Source organism: Aotus nancymaae, unplaced genomic scaffold (assembly GCF_030222135.1).
Source record: "Aotus nancymaae isolate 86718 unplaced genomic scaffold, 86718_ANA_hifiasm-v0.15.2.pri h1tg000077l, whole genome shotgun sequence".
In the NCBI taxonomy this organism is placed as follows: domain Eukaryota; kingdom Metazoa; phylum Chordata; class Mammalia; order Primates; family Aotidae; genus Aotus; species Aotus nancymaae.
The window spans coordinates 13,793,652-13,815,741 of NW_026988492.1; the positions used below are offsets into that span (position 1 = coordinate 13,793,652).

General features: G+C 36.4%; 1 protein-coding gene and 1 long non-coding RNA gene across 16 annotated transcripts in view; both read left to right on the forward strand.

Moving 5' to 3' along the window:
* The window catches only part of LOC105715702 (uncharacterized), a 54,054-nt gene extending 41,728 nt beyond the window's left edge, over positions 1 to 12,326 (forward strand). The window contains exon 6 of the long non-coding RNA XR_001107104.2: positions 12,237 to 12,326. This is a non-coding gene — a long non-coding RNA (uncharacterized LOC105715702). The remainder of the gene's footprint in view (positions 1 to 12,236) is intronic.
* The window catches only part of NEBL (nebulette), a 371,607-nt gene that overhangs the window by 244,343 nt on the left and 105,174 nt on the right, over positions 1 to 22,090 (forward strand). For 5 of the 15 annotated variants that reach the window (XR_010339481.1, XM_021666699.2, XM_021666758.2 and 2 more), the window contains exons 1-3: positions 14,373 to 14,555; positions 14,648 to 14,719; positions 21,500 to 21,604. The exons of 2 other annotated variants lie outside the window; for them this stretch is intronic. Coding sequence is in view for 12 of the 13 variants with exons in the window: in XM_021666699.2 (XP_021522374.1) it covers positions 14,475 to 14,555; positions 14,648 to 14,719; positions 21,500 to 21,604 (258 nt within the window). In the remaining variant the exon portion in view is untranslated. Of the gene's footprint in view, positions 1 to 14,369; positions 14,556 to 14,647; positions 14,720 to 15,698; positions 15,785 to 21,499; positions 21,605 to 22,090 lie in introns of those variants that run through there. 8 more of the 15 variants (XM_021666830.2, XM_064368376.1, XM_021666735.2 and 5 more) reach the window with 5 other exon arrangements.

The following is a 22,090-nucleotide window of genomic DNA, read 5'->3' on the forward strand; positions in this document are numbered from 1 at the left end:
ATGAAACTTTGGAGTCTTCCTAATATTTGGGATTTTCTCCATCTTCTGCACCTTTACAGTACTCTCTAATTCTCTGATGACTTCATTATATTCTTGAATTTCTTTTGCTCTACTCATAGATTAGAAGAACCTTGAGTATGAAAGGCTATATTTTGTTCAGTTTTATATTTTTTACAGTACCTAATGTATGGGTTTATACATAGTCCAAATACAGATATTTTAAAGCAGATTTTGAATATAATATACACATGAGCAATGTACATTTTAATTTCAAACATAGCAATGCCATTGACTTGCTCTTCTTGTAAGCCACATCTGTGAGCATTCCTCTGAGACATGGCAATACAACTGAAAATAAAAACTGAAGCAATATAAAATATAGTTGTGCTGGTCATCTAGTAATTTAGAAAGTAACTTTCATGTTCTTACATTGACATGCGTATTTGCAGAAAAACTAAAATAGTGTTAGTGTGAAGAATAAGAAAAGTTATTATTATAACCTTAAGAGGGAGAGTGTTAATTAAATGGTGAGATAAAGAAAGGTAGTATTTAGGATAACAATTTCTTTCCACATTTGTGATGACACGAAAACTTATTTTTCTTACATTGAGTCAAACTGCAAAGAAATTTTTTGCAACAGATTGAATGCTATGTTAAATACCTGCTTTTCAGAGCCTTTGACGGTGTTGTTGCTTGCAAAGCAAGCTTGAACTCCTCATGAGATCACTGTGGAGATAAATGCTTAAAAGCTTTTCAAAGTCATACTCTCGGCTCTATCAGAGTTTAGTTTCCCACTGATTATGTTTGTATCGATTTTGGAACACATATTCATGAATACACGCAGGGTAGCTACATCATTGATGATTTCTCATGCCTTGAGAATACATCTCTATTTTATGTACATAAAGAATCTGCTTATACTTTCTTACTTATATGTACTTGAGTTAAATGCTCTAGTTTTAAAACTAGACTATGAGAATGTCATTGCAGTTGTTTAGAGACTGTGGTTTTTTAACAGTTAAAAATATTATGATGTATATAGGAATAGGTTTTATGAATGTTCTTTGCTTTATTGGCCATTCAGACATACCTGGTTAGTTTTTGAACTGTAATCATAATACAAAGAAAGTTTTAAAATGTGGGTTTCAGCCATTTTCACAGTGTCAAATGCTCGCATCAGGTTTATGCACTTCACAGTGTTGAATGTCCACAACAGGTATATAAATCAACATAGAAGATCTTAAGTTTTGTTCATGCTACCTTTGAGCTTCCGTTTGGGGATCCTGATAGTATTACTTTCCAGAGAGTTTATGAGTGTTTTATGAGATAAGATATGTAAAGGACTTACCACAGTGTTTACTCTTTATATTTTGTTTTTATTTTTTGAGACAGCGTCTTGCTCTGTTGCCCAGGCTGGAGTGCAGTGGCACAATTACAGCTCACTGCAGCCTCTACCTCTGAGGCTCAAGCAATCCTCCCACCTCAGCCTCCTGAGTGGCTGAAACTACAGTGCACAACACCGCGGCCAGCTAATCTTTCTATTTTTTGTAGAGACAGGGTCTTGCTGTTTTGCCCAGGCTGGTCTTGAACTCCTGGGCTCAAGCCATCCTCCCACCCTGACCTCCCAAAGTGCTGGGTTTACAGGCATGAGCCGCCATGCCCAGTCAGTGCCTAACTTTAGCATAGGTTACTTCTATTCCCCTTTGGCCAAAACAAACAACAAAAAACACTACACGAAGAAAATGGTTTGACAAAAGTATTTGTTAATAGATGAGATTTCCGTCTTTGAATTCCTTGTACCCTGCTGATTAGTAGACGAGTAGATAAATTTGGTAATCACAATCTTAGAACTAGGAAGGTCGATCTAATTTGTTACAGTGTAGGGGTTTTGAACGCAGGTCTTAGGACTCCTTCTTCATGGCATGCTCTCCACTGTCTACACCAAATGTGCGCTTCAATGCTTGCTCCTTTTCAAACGGTATCTCTCTGACTAGTTCATGCAGTGAGCGTTTAGCTGCTTTCAAATCTCTTCTGTCCTTAGTCATCCTTGTCTGGTCCATTGTAGTGTTTTTGCCAGGCCAAAAAATAGAAGACAGCTTTGCCATCAATCACGGTGGACTACACCTCATGACATCTGGTGCATGTGTTTTATTTTTGAGTATAACATAGAGAACTTGAGCGGAAGCTGCATTATTAAACAGCTCATGAGTTGTTACAATCTTTCTCAAATCATGGCAGATAAATACTATAAAGAATTGTCAAAGCCATGATAACATATATAAAAGATACATTGCTTGAGTGAAAATGACAATTTTGCTTAACTATATAATTTAAAAAATGTAGGTTCTCAATTCATTTCTTGTAAATCTATCCATCTGAAAAGCACAGAGAAGCTGTTTTAAGACTTTCTGTGACAAACTGCCCAAAAAAGTCAACTTTTTAAAGTGCAGTCCTACGCTGAGGATCTTTTTTACAGCAAATTTTTTACCTAAGTCTAAAGTTTGCTGAAAAGGAGATATTTTTGCTGACATACGGTGAAATACAAAGGACATCTTTATTCACTATTTTAATTAAGCTTTGACACTAGACAAGTATTATCATAGTTCTGTAAAACACTTTTTTTTTTTTGCAGAAATATCACTATATGTGCTTTGGATCAGGGCTGTACTTGGTTCCTTATTTTAAGATTTAAAGCCATTATATAAGTTGTTTCCTCTGGTATTTCTGTATTTCTTTTATATATATTATTATTCCAATATTTTGTGGTGAATTTCTCCTAATATTCTAACCCAAATTGAGAGAATTGTTGAGTTACTCTATAAATTATCTTCATTAGCTTTTTGCAAATTAGAGAATGTTTGTTAAACAATGAGAACACATGGACACGGGGAGGGGAGCATCACACACTGGGGTCTGTTGGTGGGGAATAGGGGAGGGACAGCGCGGGGTAGGGAGGTTGAGGAGGGATAACATGGGGAGAAATGCCAGATAAAGGTGATGCGGGGATGGAGGCAACAAACCATATTGCCATGTAGGTATATATGCAACAATCCTGCATGTTCTGCACATGTACCCCAGAACCTAAAGTGCAATAAAATATATATATGTATAAAGTCACTACCATAATCCTATTTTCAATTAGCATTTACTATATTCTAAATTTTTATGTATTAGATCCTACTTAAAGAAAACTTTAAGTTTTAATCCTTTTGGGTGTGAAGACAGCTCTGTAAAAAAGGCAGGTTCTATTTGGGTACAAGAAAATCTGCCTGCATTTGCTTCATTTGTGTGTACAATATCTTAGAAGTGTCTAAATTATCATTAAGAGTGCCACACAGAAAGACAAACATTGCATGTTCTCACTTATTTCTAGAATCTAAAAATCCAAACAACTGAACTCATGGACTTAAGAGTAGGAGGATGGTTACCAGAGTCTGGGAGGGGTAGTGGGGATGCTAGTGGGAGGTAGGGACTGTTAAAGGATACAAAAAAATGGAATGAACGAAACCCACAACAAGGTGACTGTAATCAATAATAATTGTACATTTTAAAATATCGAAGAAGAGTGCACTTGGATTGTTTGTAACTCAAAGGATAAATGCTTAGGGGGATTGATACCCCATTCCCCATGATGTGAACATAACATATTGCATGCCTGGATCAAAACATTTCATGGACCCCATAAATATACACACCCACTATGTGCCCACAAAAATTAAAAATAAAAAGAGTGCCACAAACACAAATGTTATGGTCTCAGTATCTGGTGATCAGTAGAAAAAGTGCAGCACAAATGAGTTTGAAATCTTACCATTTAGAACGAGTTCATCAACATACAGGTAAGGAACAGAATAGCAGCAGGGCGTAACCGTATACCTTGAAATGCCCACTTTAAAATTTGGAAGATTAGTCTCAGGTTGATTGGCACTTCTTGGTCCATTTAACATTAGATATAGGCTTTTGTTGTTACTCACAGCGCTGTGTGGCGCTGGCTCCTATCAGCTTACCAGAACAGATTGTGCTCCTCTCTTCCCAACTCCACGATTGTGTTGCAAAGCAGAGCTTTTGTTTTTTAATTAAAAATTTATTCCTTAATTAAAAAATTCAAACCCTGAGAGAGTTGATTGTGAAACATTTACCAGCTTACTACTGCTCATAAATGTGCCATTTAATGAACGAAAAGCAGGAAAAGTTCCTCAAATTAGGTTCCTGCTAGATCAAGGATCCCCATAATGCTTTCATTATTGCCTGCTTTTCTTGTTGCTTCTAACTCCTATGGGGGCTTGTTTTCACTGACCCCAGGGACCGAATTGTCTCCGTACCACAACGACTATTCTTCCTTTATATAACCATCCGTAATGACAATTACTTTGCAGTTGGAAATTGAAGGAGATGAGAGAGTAATATCATTTCCAGAAAGAAATAAAAAGCATTCATTCAATGTTCTACTGCCCTATGGTCTAGGAGGTTTTACACAAATGGAAGCAGTAAGACCTAGGTATGAATCTCTTGCTGTGAGAACTTGGGCAAGTTATCACTCCAAATCCTAGTGACCTCATCTGTGAAATGGGTATCTGAGGATCAAATGAGATACTATATGTAAAGCTCACGGCACAGTGCTTGGTATGCAGTAATCAGCCTTTTGTGCCTTCTCTCGGTACCTGGTGTAGGTCAGCAGAGTTCAAGAACTTCAAAGAGTTCATGGCTGCCTCCCTTCATTTTTATATGGAGTTCCCTTTCCCCTAAAATGTCAGCACAGCTTAGATGAGGTATAGCACAAATAAAATTTAAGACCTTGAATATCATTCTGCGTAACAGTATTTTTAGATTTGAAGCACTTCATTGCATTTGGATATTATTCAAGATTCCAGCAGTTTCAAAGTACCAATTGTTCTGATTCTGTCAAGGTGAGAGGTGAATTTGCTAGGAGCAGAAGTCAGAAATACTGTGTTTGTCCTCACTGATCAAGATCTTTTCTGTTGAATACTTGAAAATTTAAAGTTTCTTTTAAAATAGAAAAATCTAATTTCAGTAAAACTTAGGTTCTTTTCACAAGGCATCAACCCTTTACTAAAATCTCATGTACTTCCTGGTGGCATTACTTCACAACTTGGTTTAAAAAGGACTTATCTAGCCAAGGTGATGAATGAATGATTTGCTTAAATTCAGTTATATGAATTAAAAACGTGAGTATTGATGGAAGATATTTCACTGTTTGGACTTTCTGCTGTTTGGATAGAAAATTAAAGTTGTTATTTAGTCATATAATTATCTACTTATTAGACAGAAAATTAGGGGGTGAACATCCTGAAAACTAGTGGGACTTTACGTCATTTCATTAATGAAACAAGATAGCATTTTGAAAATACATCTTTGGTGAACTTAATTCAAGTGTAATTTTAAAAATTAGTTCATTATTTATAATAAAAATTTAAACCCTTAATCAAATACATTTCCATACTGAAGACTTATTTAGACAGGTCTCGAAATTAAAATTAGATTGTAGATTTTATTGCTTGCTTATTAAGACTCTGAGATTGTTAAGTTTAATTTTAAATGTATTTTTTCACACTTCAAGTATATATGATGAAATTGAAAAATAGCTAATAATGTCCAGGCTTACAGCACTACTATAGAGCTATTCTGTCCAACATAGTTGCCACTGTCTACATCTGACCATTGAGTGCTTAAAATGTGGCTAGTTGAACTTGAGTTGTGCTGTAACTGTGAAGTTAAAACACACTGGATTTTAAAGAGTTAGTAGGAAAAAATAGAAAATGTCTCATTGTAGTGCATAGTATGAAGTAGATACCCTAGATACTTGATAAATGGATATGTGAATGAAATAGGAGAGACAGTTAGGGATTTTTGTTGGCTTTGTTCATTGATTGGAGAGATTAATATAGTGCCTGGCCCATGGAACGCTGTGTGAACTTATTAACAAAATTTGTTGAATTGTATTTGTTATAATTAATTAATTGATTCATGTCCATCTTCATATAACGTATGAGACCATGAATGACACACCCACCCCCTGACACACACCTTCACACAAATAATAAAGAAGATAAAGTCCTCAGAGAGAAATTACCCATAATATATGTTAAACTAGTTCTCACTCTTCAAAGGGTACCAGCTATTTTAAAGCATCATTAACTTCATAGCTGTTTTAATGATATATTTACTTTAATTAGAATTTTATTTTGATATTGTCTTCTAGTTTGAGTTAAACATGGAAAAACTCCATGGAAATCATTGGAATCAGGCTCACAAATTCGTGTGTTAAAAGTTCCAAACTTTTGAGCATCAGTAGTATTGTTTTCCCTGGCTTAAAGTGGAATGAAAGCATGACTTCAGGAAGAAGGAATCCTTAGTAAACATAGGTGTTGGTAACTTGGTGCTTAAGGTTTGAGAAGGAACATTGACATTACTTGTCTAGTAAAGAATAGAAAAAAGTGCATTTTAATAATAAAACTGTAATTGTAGAAATGTAAAAGTATGAAATTTATATAAATACATTTAACAAATTTATTTCAGGGTCTACATAATACAAATGGATTTCTCTTAAGTATTTTTCATCTAAAGACACACAAATCTGAAAACACTTTTTCACTAAGAATTTTCATGAAGTCCAGATACACAAAGGGTATTTTGAAGGGCTAATGATAACCTGAAGGGAGAAAAATTGTGTTCAAGGCACATAAAGGGAATAGAGAAGCTGTAAAGCTGCTGCTTCCACAGTTAATTGGCTAGGAATTGTTATATTTGCAAAGAGTTCATGGTTCCAACTGACTTGAGTTTTTTGTGTTAGGCTAAGTGATTTCCGCACACTTCCTTCATGTAGCTCTCCCCTGATGCCCTGGAGGCTGAAGGGTCCTCAACTCCTTTCCTTCCCTGATCTCTGTCCTGTTGTATGCTCCAGTGACATAGAACTTTTGATTCTTCCAACTCTTGTCTCTGGGTATTTGCAAATACTTGTTGGAGACCTTCTCATCATTTTGCTTAGTTCCAGTTTCAGTATCCTTTTCTAGGGGAGATCCGGTTATTTCTTGGTGACAACATGGTTTAGCTCTGTGTCCCCACCCAAATCTCACCTCCAGTTGTAATCCTCATGTGTCTAGGGAGGGACCTGTAATACCCATGTGTTGAGGGAAGGAGGTGATTGGATCATGGGGGCAGTTTCCCCCATGCTGTTCTTGTGATAATGAGAGAGTTCTCATGAGATCGATAGTTTTATAAGGCAGTTTTTCCTGCTCTTGCTCTCTCTCTCTTGCCTACCACCATGTAAGATGTGCCTGCTACCCCTTCCATCATGATTGCATGTTTCCTGAGGCCTCCCAGACATGCCAAATTGTGAGTGAATTAAACCTCTTTTCTTTATAAATTATTCAGTCTTGGGTATGTTTTTGTAGCAGTGTGAAAACGGAGTAATACACCTGGTTTGTGCTAAATCTTCTTGCTATGAGGTCATATAAATCTCTGATCCCCTTTTAGGAGTACTGTATTATACTTTCTCCAAAAAGTGCCAAATCATCTAGTTTTGCATGTGTTTGTGTAAGTTATAGTTCTAATGGCTGTTCTTAATATGCTCTGTAACCCCCAAAACCATTTCCTTTGTTTCCCTAAATATAAAAACCTCTTCATAATTTCCCCATTTTAATGTATGATTGTTTTTCCTCCTGGAAACATGACAAAAACAGCTTTTCTCCATAAATTATTAGGAAACTATTTACATTGCTGTGTTTTCATAAAATTCATAAATCATATAAATAGGACATGTTATGAATTAATTGGAAGATCATCTATCTCTGAATGGGTTAAAGAATTGCCAAGGGTGATCAAACCTGCTGTCTTTCTGGCTCTTGATATGGTGTTGACAGTCAAGCAGAGAGCTTCTTCAGTAAATCCACTCTCATATTCAAGTTTTTCCAGATGTGAGAAGTAATTAAGTCATTGCATTTACTGAAAGCTTTTATGCTTTTCAAGCGAGAACTGGCAGCTGTGGTGAATTAACTCTGCTCCGTACATGTGTGTTTGTTGCCTGTGTGAATGTACATATATACAAGCACACAAGTGACAGTTGCCAATAGTCAAATGAAATCCGACCTGAAAACAAAAGAAAACCCAAAACTGATATCAATAAATGCTAGAAATTTTTACAGCCATATTTCACAATTGAGAGGTAGGCTTTTTCCAATAATGCCCCTTTTCTTTCTATTTTTTCAAATCACTTGCATCATTAAATAATTTTTTTAATGGTTAAGTTATGACTCTCATAAAACACAAATACATTTCAAAGATTTTTAACTCATTAATAAGTGAAGGTACCAGTAAGACGTTACAATTGGTTCAAAGGTGAATCTGAAGAACCACATATAAATGTGTAGTAAGGAATGCTGACATGCATTTACAAATAGGTGAAAAAGAGTCTGTCTTATGGGCAATACTCAATTGCCTTCCCAAGAACACAATTACAGTAATGCTCTCTTATCTACGGTTTTCTTTTCTGAGGTTTCAGTTACTAAGTTCTAAAAATAGGTGAGTACAGCACAAGAAACTTTGAGAATGAGAGAGAGACCACATGCACGTAATTTTTATTACAGGATGTTTGTTATAATTATGCTATTTTATCTCTTACTGTTACATTTTAAAATTTATTTTTATTTCAGTGGTTTTGGGGGGTACAAGTGGTTTTTGCTTACATGGATGAATTTTATTGTGATGTCTGAGATTTTAGTGCACTTGTCACTTGAGTTGTGTAATTGTTCCCAATATGTAGTTTTTATTGCCTCACCCACCTCTCTCTCTTCTCCCTCCTGAGTCTCCAAAGGCCATTACAGTACTCTGTGTGCCTTTGCATACCCATAGCTTAGCTGCCGCTTATGAGTGACAACATGTAGTATTTAATTTTTCATTCCTGAGTTACTTCACTTAGAATAATGGCCTCCAGCTTCATCCCAGTTGCTACAAAAGACATTACTTTGTTCTTTTTATGGCTGAGTTGTATGCCATGGTGTATGCATACCACATTTCCTTTATCCAGTTATTGATTGATGGCCACTTAGATTGATTCCGTATCTTTGCCGTTGTGAATTGTGCTGTGAGAAACATAACATGTGCAGATATCTTTTTGATATAAAGACTTCTTTTCCTTTGTGTAGATACCCAGTAGTGGGATTGCTGAATCCTATGGTAGCTCTGCTTTTGGTTCTTAAAAAACCTTCATATTGTTTTCCATAGAGGTTGTACTAATTTACATTCCCACTGGCAGTGTATAAGTGTTCCCTTTTCACCACATCCCCACCAACATTTAGTGTTTTTTGACTTTTTAATAATGGCCATTCTGGCTGGGGTAAGGCAGTATCTTCTTCTGGTTTTAGCTTGCATTTATCTGATGATTAGTGATATTGAGCATTTTTGTCATATGTCAGCTATTTGTATATCTTCTTTTGAGAAATGTCTTTTCATGTCATTACTATTCTAATTTATAAATTAAACTTTATCATAGGTATGTATGTAAAGGAAAAACATGTATAGACTTGATACTGTCTATACTTACAGGCTTCCACTTGCGGGGGCTTGGAACACATCCCTCTGTGATTAAAGTGTGGGGGCTACTATAATTTGCATTTCTGTGGATAAGAATCATTCTCATTCTTACCAGTTTTCAACAGTTTATGGAATTGTGAAGTACTTCAAAGATAATGAAAGAACAGCATAGCTCTGAAGGGAACAGCCAGTAATTTTTTTTGTATGTGCCCATTTCAAAGTCTTTCACAATTATTCCTGACACATCTCACATAAAACTCTAGGAGAGGGACACTGTGTGGGAGCCAAGCTGTTTGATCCTGCTTGACCCTTTGGTTCTGGGTATAAGCCACATACAGACCACACAGAGCTTAGGTTTCTTCCTCTTGGTGGTGAGGTTTACAGCAGTGATTATGGTATTAGCTTAATTGCTATGAAAATGAACCAATATCTCAAGCTGCAAATGAAACCGAAGTCTTTCAGTTCAGTGGGTGCTATGTTAATGGAGACATTGAAAATACTTTCCTGCCCCCTCTATAAGCAGAGTACCTCATTTTCATTTTGGCTTACCAACCACACCCAACCTGGAAATTATTGTGCCCATATTATTGGCAGTTTCTTGTTTTTCACTTCCTCCAACATCCACCTAAATATGTAGTTCTCATTTGTGAGTGGGATCTACATTTGTGAAAAGGGGAATATGAATATGGAATATACCTTATTAAATCTTAATAGCATAATCGGTCATGGTGACATGTGTTTAGGTTGCTTTGTGTTCTCTCAATTTCTAATTAATAAAGAGTAATGAAATAACCATTAAAAAGGAGGAAATATGTTCACGAATTCTAAATTGTAGAAGTTGATTGGACCAATATTAAGTACAACTCTTATATAAAGGAGACAAATTGTTCTAGAGTGCTTACATTTCCTCTTTCAAGAAATGATTTATCTCCCCTCGTCCATTAGGAAAGTTCTCTTCTGGGCAGATGCCAGTTACTGAGTGAATAGGTGAGGCAAAGGTGGAATGACTAGTGATTAAGCTGAGAATCAGGAACCTTCTGGTACACAGTCATCAAAACAAAAACCAAGCACCAAAAAATGGGTGTGAAAAGCCATCACAGCAGGGAAACGATTCAGACAAACTAATTGGTCTCTCACCTACCATTTAGGATGAATATTTTATACTAAGAAACATTGAATTCATTTTTAAAGTAAAAAAGAAAATAGTTTATCTCTGTCCTTTTTCCCCCCATGCAGAACTGAATCTGGATCTGTTTCAGTTGTTTATTACAAATTTTTATTTTTCAATCGTGTATCACCATGTTGCGGAAAAGCGCATGTTCCGTTATTATGAAAAGGAGAAAAAAGTGAAATAAGTCAAAAACCGAGAAAGTCTTGTCATAGGCGACCTCAAGGAAGGTGAAGACAGTTGTGCACTGTGCAACTCAAGATGGCGGCATAGATATGTTCTCTTGGCTGGGGCTGTGTCTCCAGAGACTTGAATTACCCACCTGACAGTTGCTAAGGAAATCCATTTGGTTACACATCAACATCAAACTATCAAAATATCAGAAGACTTCTGAATTACAAATACACAAGTGAGCTCTTATCTTTAACCTGTCTAGTTGCAGAAGGCCCTTCTTGACTTTAAAAGGATATTGATGGCACAGAGAATGAGAAGACCTCTTCGTACCAAGTGTTTTTCCCGTCCTTGTGTACCTTTATTTTGTAGTCGAAAAAAAGCTTGTGTTTCGAAGGGCTCCATTATTTTTAAGGTGCTTTCTTTTTATTAACTTCGGGCAACTCAGTTTTTCTGTTTAACTATGAAGAATAAGAGGCAGTGAGGGGTTAAATAATTTGCCCTAGAGGACATAGTAGAGCCAGACCTGGACATTGACAGTTTAACCATAAGTGTTGTATCTTGGTCTCATTCTGCATCAAGGCATGGGTAGAGCACTAAAGTAGAAAAGTATACAACATAAAATAAATGCTCAGTAAGTAAAAGGTATGAGGAGCTACAGAGATTTTCCCTTTTGCAGCAACCCAAGGTGAAAATATCTATTAAACAACATTAATCTTGGTTTTTTGAAAAGTTGATAGGGGATGTTGAAACCTGATACTATCCATGAGGAACACTTTCTTCTTATTCTCCATTGCATATTGTAGAGTTATTGACAAGAAAACTTTGCTGTGATAAAGTGAAGGGCTTAATATTTTTTAGAGAAAACTTTGCATGAATTTAATATTATAGGTGAAAGGAAAAAAGATGCCTTCAATCAAAAGTAATGGTGTCTCTAGCTTGCCAAACAATCCATTAAAGACTTCATCCAGCAACTCTGGAATGATGAGTGTTTTATTTCCTACTGTATCTTAGTGTAAAGGATGTTTTATTCACCATTATATCTCTAACGCCATCACAATGCCTGGCATAACATTTATTTGTTGTACAAATGCACACAGGTCTCTAGTTAGGTTCTGATCCTAGTACTTCATTTAATAGCTTTGTAAATGAGACAGATAATTTTTCTTAGCCTTCATTTTGTCTGTGAAAGAGAAGGCTTTAGGTGTATTGATGTATTAAGGATCCCTTTGGCTTGAAATTCTGATTCTAAAATCTCAAATGGAAACTGTGTTCACATTGCACATGGTGTTGGTTTTTTGTTTTCAAAGCTTTGTACATTAAATCTCAACAGCTTATTTTCTTGCAGCACAGTGAAGAGTCCATGAGAACGTTTTACACGATGGGAAGAGAACTAACTGCAGTGCAAGCCTCATGAAGGTAATTCACCTGGGGGAAGAGGTGTCACCCTGAGCAACAGCAGTACTGTCTTCTCAAATCTGAGCCAAGAGGTGTGTCTCAGGCAGTTTTGGCAAGGTGGTCTCCCTACACTTTTGGAAGTTTACAAGACAAGTTTACAGAAATTGCTCCTCCCTGTTTCCAAATAAAGATAATGTAATAGATCTGTAGAATATTAGAATAGTCTTCTGGCCAGCAGAGGACTTGAGGGAAATAATCAGAATCCACATGTTCTTTCCTTTTATGGAAGAAATAAAATGTACAAAGAATGTTCTCATGGAATCCACTACACTGGGCTGGCATGACATGGCTGAAATCTTAGAGTTGTGGTTTCCAGTTTCAGCATGCTTGGGGCAATTTCTTTTTGGCATTTTTCTGGTGAACAGGATATGTGATACCATTCATTTAGCCTGTTATCGAAAACTATTTCAAGACCAACAGCTCCTTCTAGAACACAACATTTTAGCAGAATAGAGCACTGTTTCCCTAAGTAAGAGGTAATATTTCACAGAAGAGTGTTAGTTTTTTGGGGTAGTGGGTGTCATTAAAAAACAAAGATAGGTAGATAGAAAGATAGGTAGGTAGGCAGATTAGATTGAATTGGATTAGATTTGATGAGATAGATTGGTTGCACGTTCAGGGTAACACGAGGTTAAGCAAGTAGGTTATTTGGTTGAAGGTCTTCTCAGAACTTCCAGCGTGTCATTATGCCTTGTAGACCTCTAAGTGGCAGTGACAGAGATTAGGGTACAGGTTTCTTACACATATTTGTTTAAGAAACCTGCTTTTCTTCCCTAGAATCTTTTGTAGAATTTTGCTTATGGAACACAATTTCAGAAATACTTTATACATGATGACTATACGGAATGTTTTTCTTGTTAGAATTTTCAGTTTAATTAAGGGCTTTTTTTTTTTTTTTTTTTTTTTTTACAATGCATGGAAAACTAGATATGATATCAAGAGAAAAAAACATATGCTTGGCTACTTAGAATACTGTACTATTTTTAATAAATTTGTATTTTGTATTAGTATTACTATTCTCTGTAGGGTATTTGTTATGCCCAATGCTAATATGCTATGGCTTGGTAAAATTAATTTACCCTAGGATTTATATAACCAGATTAATAAATTGTGAGTTGTAGAGCGTCTTTGAGTTGCTTGAATTGACATTAAAATATTTGTTTTGAAAAACGTATTTTTAACCTTGGTTTTATGTAACTAAGGACATATACTACATTGTAAATATTGTGATGGTTTATTTTTCCAACTTTTCTGAATGTGGAGTACCCATTGAGTAATAATTCAAATCACTAATGAATTTGTAAAAATTGACATGAATAGAATTGCAGAATTCAAAGATGATGATGATTTTTGAAACTGATGTTTCTAGAATTGTTAAATGATATATCAACTTGTGTTAACTGCAGCTTCTCATGTTTAATGATGTTTACAATTAATATAATACCGTACTCACCAGTATGAGACTAACAGTCACAGTTAACTCAGAGTAGATTCTTTAAAGTGGCTCAAAGGGCTTTTCATAATAAATAGTCAGCTGATATAAAGTGGATATTTTTTAGGATGTGAAAAGTACTGGTATGTCTCATAAAACATATAATTTAGGTTAACAAAATGAGTTTAAATGATTCCGATTTACTACCCCAAGTCAGAAAGAAGTCTGACATTCCATTGAAAGCTTTATTTAGACAGAGTCAAGGAATCTCTGCGATAACAGGCTTTGGACTGTGCTATCTTAAGTGTTAGAGCTGGATAATTTACCCAGAATCTCTAAGTCCTTTTTACGGTCTTTTATGAATGAATAGAATTAGTAAAACATTAATAAATTTTCTCTTTTGGATTTCTTAACCAGTGGAAAAAATGTTGACTTTAAAAGTTCATAAAATCTAATTTTGCCTAAGAATATGTTATTTCCACTTGTGATGCCAGCCCTGGTTGACCTCTGGGATTCTGTTCTGCTCACTGACACACCACTGAGATAAGGAGTGAAGTGTGGGCTAAATAGGGCTGAGGCATGGGCAAGGGCATTCCTGCCAGAGCACCAGAGACATCAGCATCTCAAGGGCACTGGTACACAAAAGGACGCCACATAAGTAAATTTTTTTAAATATAAGTATTTTAAAGTGTAAAAATGAGGGTCCCTGTGACTGAGGATGTAAAAGATGAAACTGAAGAAGAAAAAACAGGGGAAGAAGAAAATGGAGAAGACCAGGTGAGTGAGAAAACATGTACTCATGACCAACGTTTCTTCCTCTTAAATTGATGATGAGAAAAATGTTTCCTTTCCTTTTTTCCCCCCAATAGGTCTTCTATAAGCCTGTTATTGAAGATCTAAGCATGAAATTGGCCAGAAAATGCACAGAACTCATTAGTGATGTAAGTGGCTAGAGTAATTTCTCTCTTACTTTGCATTGCACCTGTGGAATTATGTTATAGAGGCACAGAGCTGTGGGGGAAACCCTGAAATCACCGTTTAAAACACAGTCACTTTCCAGATCGTAGAACAAAGTCCTGAAATTTTAAGTGATTCCCCCAAGGTCACCTATACAGAGAATTTCTGCTAGAGCAAGTTTCCTCATTCTTAATCCAGAATCCTGTCCCTGATGAGCTTTGCTGTCACTCTGGCATGAAATCATAAGGTATTGAATTGCAGTATATATTCCATTTGAGAACCCCCAAAGACTTTAAATGAATAAAATGATGTAATTTATCCTGGGAGGACCTCTATCTAAATGAGTAGTCATTTTTAACATTTTGAGGCCTTCCTAAGAATCTAATTAATGCACTTGTCTTCCAGAAGAGGAAAATGCATGTATATATGTATGTGCGTATAATATTTATTTACAATTTAGGATTTATGGATTACTGAACTGCTTGCTAAGAACCCTGATCTGGATAAGGATATTGGTGCAAGAGGCATTTTTGTTGTGACATTTTTTAGTAACTGGGATCAGTCGTATTATGTTTCAAGAGAATCCCAGAATTATAGAATGATTGAACATATTATTTTATGATAAATATGTAAGCTAGAATTCAAGAAGCACAAGGAAAAATGTTGCTTACCAGGGATGATAATTTAGTTCATCTTCATTAACAGTTCTAAGAGCATTAGTGGTTCAGAGGAAGGGTAACTCCTATAAAGTGAACATGTGCCTGTGTTTTTATTTAGAGAGATGAGCACAATACTGGTTGTTTCTGTTATTGATAATAAGCAAAGTGATTGGAATGTCTTACAAATGTTTGTTTTCAAAGGAAGCCAGTCCTGGGCAGGAGGGCAGTGGGCTGGCATGTCCTCCAAAGTCAACCTGTCAGAGTTGACTCCACAGTAACCTTGGGAAGGTTATGTAACTTGGCTGGGCTCCATCCCTCAGCTGTAACATTTGTAAGAAGATTAAATAATGGTAGTACATCTAAAATGCTGGATAAACTATCTGGAACATTGTGAGTACTCCTTAAATGTTAGCTGTCGTTAACTACTGTCTGTTACTTACTTTTACATGCATCCAATCACAGTTTAGATATGGCTGGCTCTTTCTGACAAACCAGAAGGCGGCACAAAGGGTGCTGGTGGAAATCATACCCCTTCCCGTATATTTGACGTGTGTTGTGATCATGCTTTAAATTAAGTATTTCTTTGTGCTATTACTTAATAGTCGTCAGCTACTGTATGTGAAAGTTCTTTGTAAATTGCAGCAATAATGACAGTGACAACAGCAACAATAACAATACTGGCAACAGTTTTTAAGATTTAGTGACTACTATATGTCGGGCATTGGAGCGTGCGAGGGAGGTACTATGCGTTTTCCCATTTTTGAAGTGAGGAGATGGAGGCACAGAGAGGTTCAGTACCTTGCCTGGGTCACTCAGTTAAGCAGCGGCAGTAATATTTAAACACAAATATTACTCTTTACTGTGCCATGTTATCTCTCACTGTAGATTTCCATGAAATGTTGTTCTTTGCTTTATTATTATTTATTATGTAACTATTAGAAGTAGTAATGCTGCCAGTTAAAACCCTAAGTTTCTAACCTGGCTTTGATCTGTTTTTACTGAAGTGCAGTTATAGCTGAGCTAACTTGTGTTACATAAACTGTCAGGACTAAAGTGGTAACTGTAGTTAGTCAGTGATTTTCTTGGAGTTGTTTTGGATAAGATTGTTTATCAGTGACTTTAGAACGAATATGTTGTGAGGGGTAGTGGTCTTTATCATTTTGCAAAAGCTAACACCATATATTTCACACTCACATAGGTATAATTAAACAGATAGGCATACTTTATGTTTATTACAGATGTATGTTCCATGGTAGAATGTACTTCTTAAATATTTAGAACATGATTATTGTGGCTTAATTTATATCTTTTTACACATTCACATTTTGCTTCCAAATAGAAATTTTTTTTTTTTTTTTTTTTGAAATGGGGTCTTGCTCTGTTGCCGAGGCTGGAGTTCTGTGGTGTTATCACAGCTCACTGCAGTCTCAACCTCCTGGGCTCAAGTGGTTCTCCAGCCTCAGTCTTCCAAGTAGCTAGGACTACAGGTGTGTGCTACCATGCATGGCTAATTTTTATTTTTGTAGAGATAGAGTCTCACTGTGTTGCCTAGGCTGGTCTCAAACTCTTGGCTTCAAGTAATTCTCTTGCCTCGTTCTCCCAGAGTGCTGGGAATACAGGTGTGAGCCATTGAGCTGGCCCTGCTTTATTTTTTGTAGATGAGAGGGATAGTTTCATGGACTTCTCTTCATGATGTGGCCTAATTATTAGTTTTTGGACCTCTTCCAGCCTTCATATGTCCTTAATGACCAAGATGGAATAATCAGAACTGTGCAGAGCGGTACAGATTTGGACGGTCTAGATCAGGTGTAGAGTAGGATGATGCTTTGCTTAGCTTCTAGCACCCTTTGTGATGCTGTGAAGGGTTTCTTAGACTTGGGGGCTACAGAAACCTGTTAGATCAGCTTGATGATCTGTAGACCATCAGAGCCATTTCATTCCTGATTTCTGACCTGTTGCTGATAGCTTAGGACTCATCATCTTTAAATAATAGTTTGAATTATTTCAACCACACTAGGACTAGATCTAATCTGTAGTTTTCTGACCTCTTGCCTGGCCCTTTGAGAGCTTCTGAAGTTCATCTCAGTTTGCCGTTTCCCTTGCCTAGACAGCTTAGAGTCATCGCAGACCTGTAGACACTGCGGTATCATCCCCTTGTCAGACAATGTATAGAAATGTTGAGCAAGATTGGCCTAGGGATCAGCCCTAGGAGGCCTGCACTGCTTAGAATTCTCCATAGAGAGAAATGTCAGTTTTTCAGGTCAAGTGGCTTTACTGTGGGGATCAGTATAAGGCATTTTTCTTTCTCTGTTTCTCCCCCTACCTAGTTTCTGCTTTGCACTTGCTCTACCCACATTACGGGGTTTCCCTCTGCACAACTCACTTCCCAATCTTGAAGAACAGCTGGTCTTCTGAGGCAGCCTCTTTTATTATGTTAAGCCTCTTTTATTTTCATATACTTATGAAAGTATATCTGAGAAAATAACAAGCATTATGTTATATAATAATATAATGCTTGTTATTTTCTCAGATATACTTTCATAAGTATATGAAATATATACACTAAATACACACATATACACTAAATATGAAAGTGTATCTGAGAAAATAACAAGCATTATGTTATATAATAATATAATGCTTGTTATTTTCTCAGATACACTTTCATATTTAGTCCTGTTAGTCTAATCTAACAATATCTAATAAATTCCTTGAATATGTTAAACCTATCCAATCTCTTAAGCATTCAGAATCCTGGATCTAGTAGCCTTCTGACAGGCAGTCATAAAAAAGATTGGGCAAAAAGGAATCTTTTGTAAGTTTCTTGTAAATTAGCCAGAAAGAGCCTTCCATAGAGCAGGTAGACCATACCTGCATGCAGCCTCTCACTCCGTGTTTGGTTCAAGGCTCTTTAGGGTATTCATCTGCACGGCAGCAGGAACAATATTTTCCAGGCACATGAATGTTGTTGTGGGTAAATCCTTTAATGCCAGAAAAATTAAATTCTGTGGTTATCCCTCCAGAGAAAACTTGGATGTTATCAGGGAACCTGGGAGAGTGACCTTACCTATGGCCAGCCCAATTAAATAATGATGGAGACGTAGTTGATTGAATTTAACTTGTACTATTTGACTTGTGAAAAGGCTTTCCAGATACTTTCAGTTAAGAACGCTTGTGAAAAGAATGATCCTCCAACATCTCCATGTCTGTCATCCAGTTTCACCCTTTAGCTAATATCATAGTCATTGAAAGAGACTTGACCAAGAGGAAGAATTGACCATGCACTAAATTAATCCTAATTGTAATGGAGACATTGTGGGATTTGTGGGTAAGGTCAAAAGAGAAGGTCAATGTTTGGGACTTGCTAATGATCATGAAGTCATCAGTTTTGCCCTTTTTGTTTCTTAATGTGAAAATGAGTTGGATTGTGTATTGATTAGTTAGGAGTACAGATGACTGTAAGAACAGAAAAACTCTAACACAATGGCTTAACAAGTAGGTCTTTGTTTCACCAGCCTCACATGTAGAGCCTGGACATAGGTAGATCAGTCTGGGTACCATGGGTGTTAGCAGTCTCCCAGGTTCCTTTCCTTCTATTCTGTCGTCATTAGTATGGTGGCTTACTCGGCAGTGACATCATTGCTCCTGCCTTCCCTGTGATTGAGAAAGAAGAAGATGGAAGACAGAGTGTCAAAGGGTTATGCAGCATCTCTCCCTTTAAACCAGAAACGCTAGAAGCACTTCTGGGAAGATTTCTACTAAAGTCGCAGAGCTAGGCATATGGCCTCCCCAGGCCAAACACTGAATAGTATGACCGTGCCTGGTTTAGATCAGTTTGTCCTCTGGTGCTGGGGCAAGAGCCTGGCTGCTCTCATTAATCCATTTGGGCTCTGTTAATAGGAGAGAATGGGAGTGGCCAGGCAGTCTCTCCAATATATACTGTGGATCTGAGATTTTAAGATGTAGACATGGTTGTAATAAAATATAACCATCTATTCAGTGATTTTTATTTTACCTAAGATTTGTTTCATTGATCAATATAGTTTCCTTTCAACAATCATTTCCTCTTATCTTGGCGTAGGAAGGCTACTAATATGTAACTAATATTTATATAAATATTCCTTATGTATTTAAAAATTTAAGATCCTTTGCTTATTGTCATTCATATTGCACAATTCATTAGAAATCAGACATGATTGTGTGTGACTTCTAACAAATTGTACAATTTCTTTTGAATTGTACAATTGAATTGTATAATTTCTCTTGATTGTATAATTGTAAAGGATCTTAAATTTTAAATATACCTTCAATTGAAATATATAAATATGTGTATCTTTTTAATAAAGACCCAAGAAAATAATGGAGTCCACAATTAAGACTGAACTATTTGCTTGCCTGACAGAAGTAAATACTTTCCCCTTATCCAGTCTTCCTGTCCTGAATATTCTGCTTGTGTCAGACTTTATCAGAAGGCTGTAGCCACAAGCACATACCACTGCAGTGAAGAATGTGAATGTGATGGGGAATAGATGGTGGCAAAAGATAAAAATAATGAGTCAAACTTAAGCCTAATGACAGGCTATTTTCTCTCACACTTAATTATATAACGGAGATACTTTTTTTTCTCCTTATGATCAAAATAGCCTACTATTTATCATACTGCCATTAACAGTTTAATTACTAGTGGCTGAGGAGGGTGATTTGCAGGAACCTAAAATTATGGCTAATCTCTGAGAAGAAAAAAAAGTAATTTAGTGCTCAGATAAGATAAATATGTTCTCATGTTGATTTCATGAATAAAGCAAATGTTTAATGTGGTAGGCATCTGATATCCGAAAGTCACAGCAGTGAAATAGGGCATTTTGAAATAACTTCACTTAATCCATATCTAGTTGTACCCCAGGTCAACTAATGCGCCTCAAATCAGGTTTGCATATGGGAAAATCTCCATGTCCCATTAGGGTATAACGTTATTCACGTCCTCTAAGAACCAGGTAGTATATGCAATTCAACTTCACATTTGGGTTATAATTAAGGAGAACATATAATTTATCATCTGAAACAGGAACACTTTTTTCAGACTAAGTATGGCCGTGGGTGGGTAAACATGAGTATATTACAGAGTGATACAGCTTTTAGCCAATTACCTCCATCTTGTCAACGAGTCATAGTTTTGCCTCCCCAGTTTCCAGATTATGCAGCAATTAGTGTGACAGTGTGATTATATTTTAGGTCCTTCTCCACATTTCCTGACTTCTTTGGGCTCAGTTGTCCACCCGGGTCTCCCCTAAGCATAAAAATTCTGGCCTTTCCCTAAAGGGGAAGGGAGTGACTCATTTGACTTGTGAGTTTCAGAGAAGAGATGAACAGGCTTGGCTAAGCCTTACTGGGCTTTCTCTTGCTGATCTCCAGCAAGAAGGTATTCTGGAATGATCTCCACCACATGGCAAGCTTTCTGGGCAGGTTCAGCTCTTCTCTGCACTGAGGAGGAGGAGGATGGAGAAGCCTATAGGTGCTCATAAATTGGGAGGAATTAATTAGTAACAGGAAGCCCACAGTGGCCACAATTTAAGCCTCTTCCTCTAATCAAGCATGTCTAGGTAATAATGCTAATAGTGATCCCCATTTAATTTCTGCCTCTGTTTCTTAATTGGTTACATCTGTCATGCTGACTACGTATTTTCTACCTTGAGGTAGGCAGCTATGTTTCTGTTTGGCTAAAGGATGTGTCAAGGCTTAAAAGCAACAAAACACCAGGACACTTGTGGGAGTGAAATGGGAGTGAAATCAACATGTTTGCTGATTGCACTGGGCAAGCTGGGTAAACAGGACCCATCATCCATAGCCAGCACGCCTGGTGTTGATGCTTAACTGGACCCTTGCTTATCTAGAGAACCGTCTTTCCTCACTATGCCTCATCACCTTTGCAATCTGTGTTGGATATTCGTTTATTTCACCTGGCTTGTTTTGAGGCCCCTTTCACATATGAGTATTTACTTCAGGAAATGGACTTTATCAGCTTAATCTCATTTTAAAAAAAGGTCATTGGAATCACTGGAATTGTTTTCCCTATTCTCTTCTTATGTAAATCAGTCTCTTTTTTAGATCCATTATAAAGAAGAATTTAAAAAGTCCAAGGACAAGTGTACATTCGTGACTGACACTCCTATGCTAAACCATGTAAAAAATATCGGTGCTTTTATTTCTGAGGTAAGGTATCAAAAGCTTGCAAACTGGCTTGCTCTTTTCTTTTTATGTAGATGGAAGTCTGTGCATTACAGATGGAGAATAATATTTTCAAAAGCACTGCTGAATGTTAGTAATAGTTACATAATTCTGTGCACTGTCATTTAACTCATAAAAATTGATATATTTTACTATGTATGGTTAATATATTTTATTGTACATGTCTATATTTTGACTCTAAATTTTTCTTATCTGTATACAATTGCTCTTGAAAAGGCCTATTTTTATTCAATAAGTAGAAAGTACTGGCAAAATAGTGCGCTTTAGAAGTTTCATTATTTTGTTTCCTAATAGACATATTAGTGATAAATGATTGAATATCATTTTGGAAATAAATAAGATTTACCAGCTTTCTAAAACGTGGTGTCTTTGATAAATTTAAATGAATTTAAACTATCTTGGAGTAGGGTAAAATTCAGTTCAACAGAGATACTTATTATGAAACCACAG